This window comes from Alosa pseudoharengus, unplaced genomic scaffold (genome assembly GCF_046254945.1).
Source record: "Alosa pseudoharengus isolate Yale_2024_CS ecotype anadromous, Long Island Sound unplaced genomic scaffold, YU_APseudo_1.1 YU_APseudo_1.1_scf_16, whole genome shotgun sequence".
NCBI classification, from domain to species: Eukaryota; Metazoa; Chordata; class Actinopteri; order Clupeiformes; family Clupeidae; genus Alosa; species Alosa pseudoharengus.
This window is the reverse complement of record NW_027468630.1, coordinates 29,653,182-29,666,978: the sequence shown is the minus strand read 5'-3', so window position 1 is coordinate 29,666,978 and position 13,797 is coordinate 29,653,182. Positions and strand designations below refer to the sequence as shown.

Here is a 13,797-nt window from a genome sequence, read left to right as displayed (position 1 = left end):
GTGTGTGTGTGCGTGTGTGTGTAAATATCCACTGTATACTGAAAGCTTCCATTTCACCACAGGTCACAACTAAGCATAAAATTATTTCATTTAGATTTAAATGTCTGGCTAGTTGTAGTTTGGTGATGGCCTTCATTTAGAGTGGCTGAGCAACCTGACAGCAATTTGAGAGAGGTTTTTTTCACTACCTAAATGACATACCAGAATAATGTGGACCTTTTGTTTGTGATCACACTGTTACACACCATGCCATTTCAGCTTCATAAATTGTTCCTATCCAAATGTCTATGTATGTCCGTGTGTAGTATTTTCTGCTCTTGACATTCTGAGAACAATGTTGTCCATGGCGCTCATATATGCCAGCAAGGTACGGTGTATGGAACAAGTCAGCGACCCCAATATTTATTTCATCCTTCCCTCCAGCTTATCTAGTGCCAATATTCTTATACTGACACATAAGAAGATTCTTGAAAGTCTTTTTGAATGTGGCATTGCACAAAGCGTAGCATGCGGGATTGATGGTGCTATTCACATAGCAAAGCCAATATCCAATGGCCCATACTGTGTCAGGCACACATGACTGGCAAAATGTGCTGATGAGGACCATGACATTGTATGGTGTCCAGGTGATGATAAATGCCAACAGAATGGCAAAGATGGTCTTAGTTACTTTCTTCTCCCGTGCTGCCATCTGCCTCTTCCTCTTTACCTGACTTCGGGCGATGCTGGCAAATTTCCTTGCCACCATTCTGGGCCGGTTCACAGGAATGGACCGAGCCTCACAACTACTGTTAGGTGGGACAATCTCAATGGCAGTGATGCACTCATCCCCTGCCTGCTTCGTGACTATCTTAATTTTGGACCACTTGGATGCTGAGTTCAGTTTGGGAATAGGGGTAGGGGCTGCAGCAGCAGGCTCAGAGGTGATCTCACTGTTTGCCCTCTCATGGGTGTCCTTCGGGGCAATGCTGGCAGTGCTGGAGTCATTGGAGCTTTCTTTTTCCTCTGGTGGAACGCTGGATTCAGCCTTGGTTGAAACAACAGACTCTTCAAGCTTGCCATTCTTCAAGGTATCACTAGTGCTGCCGGTATCTTTGCTGGGTTTAGGCAACTGATTGTTGTTATTCTGTTTAAGAATGTGACTCTTAAGTAGTCCACCAGTCTTGAGACCCTTCTTTTCTGTCTTGGACTCTGGTTTCTGTTTGGACACTCTGCTCCGGCTCGCTAGAGAAATGTGGATATAGAGCACAGTCATGATGATCACTGGCAAGTAGAAAGCAGCAATGGCCGTACCAAATGTGACCGCAGGGTTGGAGAGGAACTGTATGTAACACTCTCCTGGCTGAACCGTGCGTTCGCCCACAATGAACTGCCAGAACAAGATTGCCGGAGCCCACAGGATGAAGGATAGTATCCAAGCAGCTGCAATCATCAGACCTGCCATCTTGGTGGTCCTCCTTGTTGGATAGGTCAGTGGTTTTGTCACACAGAAATAACGGTCAAAGCTTATGATCAGCAGGTTCATCACAGAGGCGTTGCTAACTACATAGTCCAAGGCCAGCCATAGGTCACAGATCACAGGACCCAGGGGCCAGTAACCCTTGATAATATAAACTGTGTAAAGGTTCATGGAGAAAGCACCAATGATGAGATCTGCACATGCCAGGCTAAATAAGAAGTAATTGTTGACTGTCTGAAGATGTCTGTTGACCTTGATGGATAGCATTACAAGGATGTTGCCCACCACTGTAACAAAACTGAGGGAACCTGTGACCAAGGCAATGAAGATCATCTCAACAGTTTTGTATGGGCTTCCAGAGGCATCCACAACGGCACAGGATTCGTTGCTGCCATTACCGTCACAGGTGAGGTTGGCAGGGAAGGCATCGTTGGAGACATTCCTAAAAGAGCCTGAAAAAAACATATAGATGACTTAAATCTTTACGTCTTTGTCCTGTTTATTACAAAAAGAAGTCCTTTAAATTTGCATTTAGTTAATGATATTTTCCTTTTAAGCATAATCAGTGTGGATCAAATATAAATTGCTCATTACACTGCATTCAGTACAACTGATCTGCAATGTTCAGAGAATAAGACTGAACTATTGCAGGCATGTACTTAACTTGTCTGTAACATCAATATCTAGATTTCCATCCAGCTTTTTAATGCACATTTGAACCATTTGAATAAGAAATCCTGACTGGAAACATCTTAAATGTACAGTACATAAAATCTTTTAATGTGAATCAAAATGTTTTTCACTTGAGTGGGGTGGATTAGCTCGCTATTGTATAATGTTACTAAGGTTGATGGAAACAGTTTCTTTGCATTTGTCAATAAGGTGTTTCAATAAAAACTGCCCTGACAATGTTATGATTTGATCCCACAGCTGTTCACAACTCCTTTCTTGATTTGGAGCGTGTACAATTTCAATTCACACATACAGGGGATGGAACATGCACAGAAGTGCAAACTTTTCATGGATGCACTTAAAATATGTGAATGAGTTGGAGGGAAACCCAGCTAGTGTAATTATTCCCTGAAGCCATAATTTAGTGTTGCAGGGTTTCATATGTAGGACTCCAGTTCTTATCTTGTTATGTTATTGTTATGTTATTGCAAAGTCACCCAATCTATGTACTGATTTTGTTTTTCATAGCCATTAGATTGAGTCCAGAATGGAAACAGACAGCAGTTAGGGTTAATTGCCTCCAGTCAAAGCATTTTCATTCCTGTTGGATTAACCACATGGTCTGCATGGATGACTCTTCATTTGGTTTTCAAAGAGATTAACACATCACAGGCAATATGCTTAAACAGCTAAGCAGCTCAACACCAACTGCAGTTGTTTCTGCCAATGGCATTGCTAATTACATAAGCAATTCAAACACCATTAGAAAAATAAACATTTCTTTTTGATCTCTCATGAATTTCCATAAAAAATACCCATATGCTTGTTCAATGGCAAGGCAAAGAGCTGGAAATATAAACTTGCAGCCAACACTGTGGCAGAAATTTGACAGTACATGTACGTGACACATCCAAATTATGCATAATTTTCATCTGATGAATATTAATATTTTTCACTCATGCTACCCCCTCATAGAGCAGATTTGCTGAATAAAATATTGACGGTTGCTTTTTTTTCTTCATGTAGGAGTGCTGAATATATTTCAACTGGTTTCATCATGATTTGTGCAGCATAATGTTTTGAAGAATTTTTGAAGCACCTCCATGCAAGTTCAGCTAATACTGCAAAAATATATAGCAACCTAATGAAAGATTTATTTTTAAGAATAGTTTTTAATGTTCACTTAAAGCTTGATTGTTCTTTTGGCCTTCTTCCTGACATAACAAAACCATATAACACAGGTACAATATTAGTGCATACAATGTCAATGAGCATAAACTTTCCCTCCTTTTTAATCAGCTGATTTCCATTGCACATTTTAAAAAGTAATCTGAAGAACATATTTATAATTCTGAAATATCAGACAGAGCCAATCCAGGCAATCCAAAAGTAAAATAACATAATAATATGTAAGGGCAGACTTAGATAGGTGATTGCACAAGACGCAGGCCAAAGTGCTCAGCTTGACTAATATTGTTTCAAGATATTCATGTACTTTGACTAACATTGTGGTGGCAATATGAAACAAATCCACTTTGCTGCAAATAATGAATGTGCAAATAATGTAGGCCTATAGCCTAGTATATAACTTGGTAACATAATACAGCCTCCAACAGCTGTGTATGGTTTATCTCATTGTTTTAGTTGTTTTTGGTATATTGATAGCCTCAGAAAATATGACTGTCACTCCTTTGGACTTGAAATGTTGATTCACGTTGCTTTTTCTCTTGAAGGGCTTTTCAGAGCCTGGATGTGAAGGAAAACATGCCCTTTGATGATAGTTGTGTGACATTTGTGAAACCAATGGCTACATTGAGCCTTTGAACACTGAGTCAAAAATAGATACAGACAAGGTTGATTGAACTCCTGTCATAAGCACTCCACCACCGGCAGCCATGTAATTTGGCCTGGAGGGGATTCATGATGACAAGTGAAACAGGAGCGGAAATATAGATTTTTTTTGGGCTGTTGTTGGCATCGTTTCTATTATTTCCAAAAGTATCTAATGATGATCAAAATTTCTGTGTCATAAATGAGCAAGTAAAAGATTATCTGATTTCCAAAAGACACAAAGTTAAAGATGACAAGTCTTAATTATTTTCATCTTATACAGTTTTAACATGACACAGAAAAGAGCCCAAGGCAAAGGTTTGGGCACCCTACTGTACATGGTCATTCTTAAAATCATCCACTTTAGCAAATATCACCCTGTATATTTCTTGTAGCCGCCGCAAAGAGTCTTTCAATTTTTTTTGGAGGGATTTTCACCCATTCTTCCTTGCATGGGTGGTTTATACAGTAGTTCTATGGCTATTAGATAGATAGATAGATACTTTATTGATCCCCAGGGAAATTCAAGTATATTTTGCATGCACTACTTGTGTGAACGTGTGGTGTTTTGAAGTGCATTGGCTCTGTAAAGTACAAAATAGGTTTTTATGTTGACATTTAAAATGTGAAAGTGTATTGCTTCTCACAGTCTTCTACCTGCAAAATCTGTGTGTAGTCCTGGCTCTGAAAATGAAAAACTAAGCTAGCTAATAAACATTTCGCTTCAAGGCCAAGAGATGGGTGCAATTTGATTGGCTGTTGAGCTCACATGTCGACAGCCTTTCTCAAAAATCAAAGTTGTTCTCATACTGTAAATTTACATATGCTGGCAGAATTTGTGATATATTGGACAGTTTTTGGAAAATATGACTGATCATCCAGAAAAACCTTTCTGCAGTTTAGGGATAGTGCCTAAGTGAAGTGTGTGTGTGCCCTTTTTGAATAACGGTTATCAAATGGACATCTTTCTTTCAATCAGATTGAAATTAATCTGATTAAAGATTTCAACCAAATTGTTTACATGAACGCTAAATAAACCGATTGGCATTTAATCTGTGTTTTACTTGGAACAAGTAAAGCTCCTACTTGTATTGCCGCCATGGAAAAACGAATTTGTTTACGTCATTGTGCATTAATATAGTATAGTATATATACTCTTTGATCCTGTGAGGGAAATTTGGTCTCTGCATTTATCCCAATCCATGAATTAGTGAAACAGACACAGCACTCAGTGAACACACAGGGCCAGATGTACGTACATTTGCGAACGTAGCGTTATCAGCGTCATGGACACACCGCAGATTGCGAACGCTGTCAAACCCAAGTTTCCGTTGTATTTATCAATCGTTCAATCCTTAGTGTAAACTGCGCCTTTCTCTGCCTTTCTCCGCCCATAAACACAATTTACGAACGTCCACAACTGAATGGCAGCGCCTACATACAAGCGCAGTTGAATGAAGTTAACTGATGACAACATTAAAAAGAATCAAACGTTTAGCGATCATGGAATAATATGTAAACAAGCAGGGAGATAATGAAGATCAGTAGTTCTACTCAAACTACTTGTGCACGTAGGCTATGGAAGATTGGTCAAATCTAGCAAGTAGGAAAGTTTAAGTGAACGACGTGAAAGTGAAAGTAAGACATTCTAAAGGCCAACGAAAGTTAAGGTTGCTTTTGGTAGTAGGCTACAAATACTTTCACCACAAAAACCACCACTCTAAATAGCGATTCTGTTGTCTTTGAAAGGTTCTCTTATTGACGCATTGAACTGCAATTTGGATTAACACCTGCTTTTATAAGGCGGAAGTATTTAGGCGCAGAATAGACGTGCGCTTTCAGGAGCAGTCTTTGTACATACCGCGGAATACAAAATTAGAGCTCTTTACTCTTCCCCTCCCATCTTTTTATGCTAAACTCCCACTTTCCCCTGGATCATCCCATTTACATCATTGCGGCCTGTTTGTACATACCTCGCAATGATTTTACACGCACATTGCGAAACAAATATGCCTGAAGTAAGCGCAAAAGCGTTAGTACATCTGGCCCACAGTGAGCTGAGGCAACACACTAACCCCGACACAGTGAGGTGAGGCAACACACTAACCCCGACACAGTGAGCTGAGGCAACACACTAACCCCGACACAGTGAGCTGAGGCAACACACTAACCCCGACACAGTGAGCTGAGGCAACACACTAACCCCGACACAGTGAGCTGCCTGCTACAGGGGCTCTCAGGGAGCAGAGGGGTTGGGCGCTTTGTTCAAGGGCACTTCAGCTGTTCCTACTGGTCGGGGTTCGAACCGGCGACCCTCCAGTTACAAGTCTACAGCGCTAACCAGTAGGCCACGGCTGCCCTAATTACCACATATGGAACATCTGCACAGAAAGAAGAAATATACTCCAACAATCAGAGTATCTATTTACATGGGTGGATTTTTCAATCGATCGGATTATCAGAATGGAGTACACCACCTCTCTCGATTTGTTTGTTAATTTAGTTGGATCGGGCTGAATCTGATCGGTTGACATATTTACATGAGGCATTTTTATCCCGAATGAGCTATTACTCTGTTTATAATCAGATTAAGTGTCCATGTAAAGAGGGCTAATGATAACTGAAATCACCCAAATGACCCTGAGGGGTGTTTCACAAAACCTATCTAAGGGATTAAGATGGGATTTTTTGCAATCCTCTCTGAATTTAGCCTTCATTTGGTTTTACAAAAGCAGACCACCTTGTGATTTTTAAGGGCTTTATTCCATTTGTATACTATTTGCTTTTTTGCTATTTGCTAATTTATTTATAACATCACAGATTGTCTGCTTAATACCATAGGGTTATAATTGTGATAGCCTTATAATTATTAATATATAGTCGTTGTTTGCTTCACTTTTTGATATGCTTGATAAATAGCCTACTGTAGTAGTTCACTAGAAATGGAGAGCAATATTTCAAAGGTGTTTTCAATGAATTTGGTTATGGTTATGGTTATGGTTATGGTTATGGATTTAGCAGACGCCTTTGTCCAAAGCGAATAAAGACAATAAAGTCATGTATAGTCATACTATGTTTATCTTTACAGTGGCATGTGTTTTTCTTAATGACGTCACATGCCTAGATGAGGAAGCACTCACACGTGGGTGCATACGTAAATTTGCAATCAGTTGGTCCACCACGCATACTTTCGCTGTTGTACAGAAATAGAAAGAGCACCTTGAGCAAGGCACCTAACCCCTCACTGCTCCCTGAGCGCCGCTGTTGATGCAGGCAGCTCACTGTGCCGGGATTAGTGTGTGCTTCACCTCACTGTGTGTACACTGTGTGCTGTGTGTGTTTCACTAATTCACAGATTGGGATAAATGCAGAGACCAAATTTCCCTTACGGGATCAAAAGAGTATTTATACTTATATACTTACTTAGGTCCCTCTCCACAGGTGTATTAATCAAGCACCATGCAGTCTGCATTGATAATCAAGATGCTTGATTTTATACACCTTTTATTTTTTAAATACATTTTATTTAAACCCATGAATACCCTGGAATGTTTGGCCACAAGTTGACACACCCGTGTCATGTTTGATTGTAATTAGTGCCTTTGTATAAATTGTCACTGAGATTTATAGTTCTTGTGAGATCAAGTGTGTTCAAAGTCTGATAAAGAAGTGAACAATTAGTGGTTTGGTTGATACCAAGCCATGGCCAGGAAGACCCAAAAAATTACGCCTCAACAGCTAGGAAAATTGGTCAGGATGCAAAGAAAAACCCTCAAGCTATTTCAGTTGAAATACAGGCAACTGATTCAAGACAATCCACAATAAGGAGGCACTTTACACTTTACACTTAACAAAAATAGGCTGTACGTTTGGGTTGCCTGAGAAGCCATTACTGAGCCCATGCCACAAAACAGCATGCTTACAATATAGCAAGCAACACACCTAGACAAGCCTCAGAACTTCTGTAAGAAAGTCTTTTGGGTGGATCTCTGATGTTTTGGAGGTTTGTGAGTGTCAAAGGTACAATGAATTTATTAGCCCAAAAGCTGCGCTTAGTACGCACTTTCCAACATGACACAAGGCCAAGTAGCTATGCATTCTTCTAGAAAAAGAGTTCAAACATGAGATCTGGAGGCCTTTTGTAAAGAATAATGGGCATCTCTACCATCTGATAAAATAAAAGGTAGTCTTCTTATTCACAACTATCATTAAAAATGGCAAGCCGTCATTGATGTTAAAGGGGGCAGTACACAGTATTAAATAGTACGGGTAGGGTAAACATTTCAACAGATCACCTTATCATTATTTTCTTTCTGGCTGTTTTGTTTAATGATTGCACTATTCTGTAATGATTATGTAATGGATTCATTTAAATCCCATTAAAATGAAAGTAATTTGTTTTGCCTGATCACTCCTGTTTTTTTGTTTTTTTAAACAATGTTCTTCCAGGGTATGTAAACTTGTGACCATCACACTAATAATTACAGTGAAGAGCATCAACAATTTAATATTTATGGGAGAAGACTAATCTCAAATAGACTAAACGCAGGCAGCCTAAAAAACATTGGCTGTTTATCCAGGCATGTCTGTTATGTGAAGGCTAACCTTTGTTTTACTTTACTCTTCAAGATTCTGAGAAGGTCCTTTCTTTGCAGTAGACAGAATAAATGGGATGTTGATGATGGCATAAAATCACTTTATGTTTAGATTCAGTGACACCATTAGGTTTCTATCAGACAGGAGATTGTATTAACATGGGTTGATAGAAAAGAGGAAATCCACACCAAACTGCTGTTCATCTCTGTGCTCATGTTACACAACACTTCCTACAATGACAGTGTGACACCTAGTGACAGAGAGAGTTATTTGAAGGAATCAGAAGAAATTATATTACATGTCACAATGATGGGCTTGATTAATTGTACTGCCAAGGATGTGGAAATCATTGCATGCAGTTTTGCATACAAAATCTCCATAATTCTCAGGAAGAAAATTGTGTTGTCCTCCTGTTCATAAAAATAGTACTACTGTAGCCTTAAGTTCTTCCACCAGGGGTGAGAAGATGAAAGAAGAAAAATTAAGACTGCATCACATACACTGTGTGTGTGTGTGTGTGTGTGTGTGTGTGTGTGAGTGTGAGTGTGAGTGTGTGTGTGTGTGTGTGTGTGTGTGTGTGTGTGTGTGTGTGTGTATTATATCAGGCGCTAAAGCAAGATGATCTTTCTGATTAAAAATCATACTAGGCTACATCATCTTAGAACTGAGCAACAAAATGCAGTAAAACAACAGATGGTCTGAAAATATGTGCATTCATTATGCAGTGGAAGAGAGAAACAGAGCAAAACAATCCATTGGGTTGGGTCTACTGAAATGATTCATTAACATCAATTTACAGACAAAATAGGTGGTGTACATGATGTTAGTATTATACAATAAAAAGCCATTGACATCACAGTAGAACATAAAACAGGGTCCTTTCACATGTAATCCTCATAGGCTATAAGATACCATTACCTGTAATTGGATTAGCACAGGTTACCACTGGAATGGTTTGTTGTCATGGTTACCCTAAAATCAAACATGTTGATATTTCCGACAGATTACTAGCAATGCCAACATTGTGCCTATTTGATTTTAATGGTAGGATTTTAATCACTGATGTTAGCTTACTAATTGTGGCATCTGAAATAAGAGACACAGCCTTACATCAGAAGGAATTATTTGCTGCCATGAATAGATCAAATAACCAAATTCATAATATTGTGTGAGTGAAATAACATGTTGATTCCATAGTAACCATGGTAACAGCGCCATATACTGCTGAACCAGTAAAAGTAACCGCTGGAACGGGAACCACCCCTTCTACAGAAAGCCAATGGGGATATCAACTGATAGCACACTAGCCTACAATGACTGTCATTGGGTGGTGGAAATTGCTTAGCTGTAGCATGGGAAAACATTTTACATTTGGTAGGAGAGTAGCCAAAAGCATCAGTATATTGATGCACAATCCCTCTGAATATATCGTTAACTCATTATCCAAAGCCAAGCCTGAGCTGTGACAGAGAAGAAGCCCCATAATGTGGCTAATTAAGCTGGTGATACAATAGCACAAAATACAATTTCTCAAATACTATACAAAGAAATGACAACATTTTAAACATATACAGTCAACATGGAGACTTTCTCTGACACAAAAGTCACCTGAACGGATAGCTGCTCTTGTTTGTTACAGTATAGCTGAAAACATCCCAACCACCCACACACTGCTTTGATACAAAATACAAAAATCTCAGAGACACTACTGGTATGGTTTAGAACTTAGAATTATGATGGTACCATACTATCTCAACAAAATGGAGAACTGAGTGACAATGCAGAATTTCATATGTGGTTTCTCAGAGTACTTTAAGCATGAACTTCCGTCCAACATTTCTCAAATTTCAGAACATGGCAGAGCATGTGTATAATTGAGCTTACAAGGCTGTATGGAATTTCTGCAAATAGTTGACAGTGAGTTATAAAAAGGAAGACATGAAATAGTGATGTGTATTGATTTGGTACTGCCCTGCACCCCTCTCTAATTTCTTCCTTTCTCTGTAAGCAATAGCCTATTTTTATTACTACACTTTCAGACTCAATGGCAAATTAAATGAGATAATTTATTAGGCTAAATTGTGCATTGGCACAATGCATTGTAAGAAGACATGACAGAGAGACTAATTGAAGTGAATAGATTTTTCTAAAAATGACATGAAACTGACCAAATGAGAGTAGCATTTTCTTGGTTATTAGAAAGCAAATCATTAAGTAAAAGACTAACAGATGATGTAAGGCTTTCATGAATAGACTACCCGCAGTCCAATCCTCAGTGAGAGAACAGTATCTTTGCTGGTTTATTTCCAAAGTGAATCTCACAACCGTGAGTTATTGAACTGTGTAAATGATTTTTGCATGGTGCGCAGTTCAAATTTCATGCTGAATTTCAGGCAGCCCTTTTGATGTGGCCTCATGATTTGTCAGTCTCTATACTAAACTCAGATGCTTAAGGAGGTCATATGAAATAATAAACCTAAAATTACACTGTTATGTTTCATATCCAAAATGTTATGTTAAAATGTTGACCGCCATGAGCATATTTATAATGATTATCTGATAGATTATTTGTCGGTTATCATTATGAAAACTTGGGTCTTGAAGTTACGGGTGTTATATGTAACTATGCCATCTTTAGAATCTCTGTTATGTCTGTGTAGTTAAAAAGCATTTCACCATGATTTAACATTACAGATTTTGTAACCTATTAATTCTCATTAATTTCAAATAAAAAATACTCAATATGTAATTTCACTCAGGTAAATGTAGGTAGATTGTGTAAAAACAAAATATCCCAATGTTTATGCCATAGGTCTGAAAATCATGCAGTTTAATAATAAGTGAAAAGAGATTAATCTTGTTCACAATTTCAAGTCATTGCCTCAGGGAACTAGCACACTTTTCTGCTTCTGATACATTCGACTGTTTTCATTTATTTTCCTGTGCAAAAAAAAACAAAATAATAATTGAAATCTTGCTCATAATCATACTGGTGAAATGTAAAAAGCAACAACAGCAAGTGAGATTTGTTGTCTTTATTTTAGTAACTATTTTAGGTCTTACACTTGAAAAGATCTTTTTTTTAGCTATTTAGAATTCCCCAAATAGTAAATTTGCAGACGTTTACACTTCTCTTATGTTCCCTACTCTCTAGAAACTCAGGTAGCTGTCACCTCCATGCTCTCCAGGGTTTGAGAGGGCACAACATCTGTGTCTAGCCCTGGCAAAGCCATTGGAACACGACTGTCTCATCAGCGCAGCTTCTCTGAGAAAAGTAGGTTACAGCACAAATGGATGGGGAGGGCTGCCGCTGCCAGGGAAAGGGGCTAGACACTGACACCATTAAGGGGTGAGGTTTAGCCATTTTGTGTCCGATAAACCCCACTGGATGCAGCACAGTGCACAGATGGAATGTTACACATTATTTGTTTATATGAACACTGGACACTGAGCACACATCATGTCCATTGTACATTTGCACAACTAAACATTCACCTCTACCTGCATGTGGTTACAATACCAACAGTGGTGTCAGATGTAAATTGGTTCTGTTTGTATTTGAAAAATAAGTTGTGATTTGGAAATAGGTGTTTTCCCCCAAAGTGGTTTGAACTGAAGATATTTTGATGCTTTAACTAGAAAATGGAAACCGTGCAGAAACTCATTATGAAAATACCACAGAAAGAGTTCTTTCATAACAGAGCTGTAAGTTCCCGAACAGATCCCATATTCCCTTACATTGGTGCCATCATGGCGCTGAAAAATGATGTTATACGAGTATTACTGTATTACTGATAGTGATACTGTATTACTGATACTGAAAAGGCAGAGGTCTGTATCTATTAGTTGAGAAGTTGAGAAACAATGGGATATTTCTTTCATCACTAAATAGTATCTCTCTTAGGAAAGATACACTGAGACGAATATCGTTTTGCATGCAGAATTACACATATTTGATATTAAAAGGGACTAAAGTCACTATAGCAAAGGGTGGCAGAAAATATATGGTTCACTCATTTCTCATTTCTGTTGTTATAGAGAAAAAGGCATATTCATTTACATCAGTCCTAGGAACATGACCAAAGTGACTTACATATGTCAGCTATATTACAAGGGATTATGTGGGGGCTAAAATAGTCCAGAAACCAATTTCACTAGTTAAAAATGTTATTTAAATAATTGTGACCATGAAGTGCATCTTATTGAACAATTTATTAGACTTGGTGTATACAGGTTACATAGTATATGAAAGGTGTAGTTGTGCTGTTAGTTGATAAATGCAGGCTAATAGATTTGAAAGGAAAACATGCCACAAGAACATCACTTAAGTGCCTCATGCTGTGGGATGTCTGGTACTTCAGCTTTGACTATGAACAAAATAAATCCCTATCAGTCTTGGCCATGCAGCTAACAGTAACGCAGCTAAGTATCTAAACAAACTATCTAGCCCATATATAAACCCATATATATATATATGTCTTCTGTTCTACCCACATTGTTGATTGGTTATTCCGTTTGAAGTTTTCTTACTTTGAACACTCGCAATCAAAACCAGGACACATGACTGCCTAAGGTTGGTAACCTATGCTGAGATATTAGAAATACTGAATACTGATTTCAAGAACACAGATTTAATATGTTTACTACAGTAGTTAGTCAGTTGTCTAATGAGATGAAAAATATCGTCTGACAAAGCACTTGCAGCTAATGATCAATTATTTTTTCTCTATTGAGGTAAGCTATAAGAAAGTGGAGTTCAATGATTTTTTGAGTTCTTATATGCAAATATGTAGTACATTTAAGCACATATTTCTTACAGGCTAAAAGAAAAACGAAAAGAAGTTTCTTGGGTAACCATGCATGAGATATCTTACCGTTTTGGTTCCACGGCACAAGACCGTCAATTCCGGTGCTATTAGTTACATTCATGTTGCATGATTATGTTTCCAACTTGACAAAAATCCCTCCAATTTTATCTCAAAGAAGTTTTTTTCTGGCAGCTGGTACAAGCGTTGTCCTCATTTTGGGTAATGTCATCATATGCGTGACTTCGACAACACGTTACATGTGTTTATAAAAACAGTTTTTGACGAGAAGTCATGTTATAGCTCTCATCAAGGAGATAGCCATTCCGAGTAACTGGTAACCGAGACACTCCAAGACGCAGTGTATGAAGTGTATCTCGAAGGCGTAGATTTCCGCTCTGCCAGATGTGTTCCACATCTGCGTGAGTCGGTCAA

General features: G+C 38.4%; 1 protein-coding gene across 1 annotated transcript; it reads right to left on the bottom strand.

The window, feature by feature from the left end:
* Positions 1-424: 424 nt before the first annotated feature.
* chrm4a (cholinergic receptor, muscarinic 4a) lies at positions 425-1,912 on the bottom strand. The gene has a single exon (XM_076288205.1). It carries the CDS (start codon positions 1,790-1,792, stop codon positions 425-427), a length of 1,368 nt encoding a protein of 455 aa, XP_076144320.1. The 5' UTR covers positions 1,793-1,912.
* Positions 1,913-13,797: the final 11,885 nt, after the last annotated feature.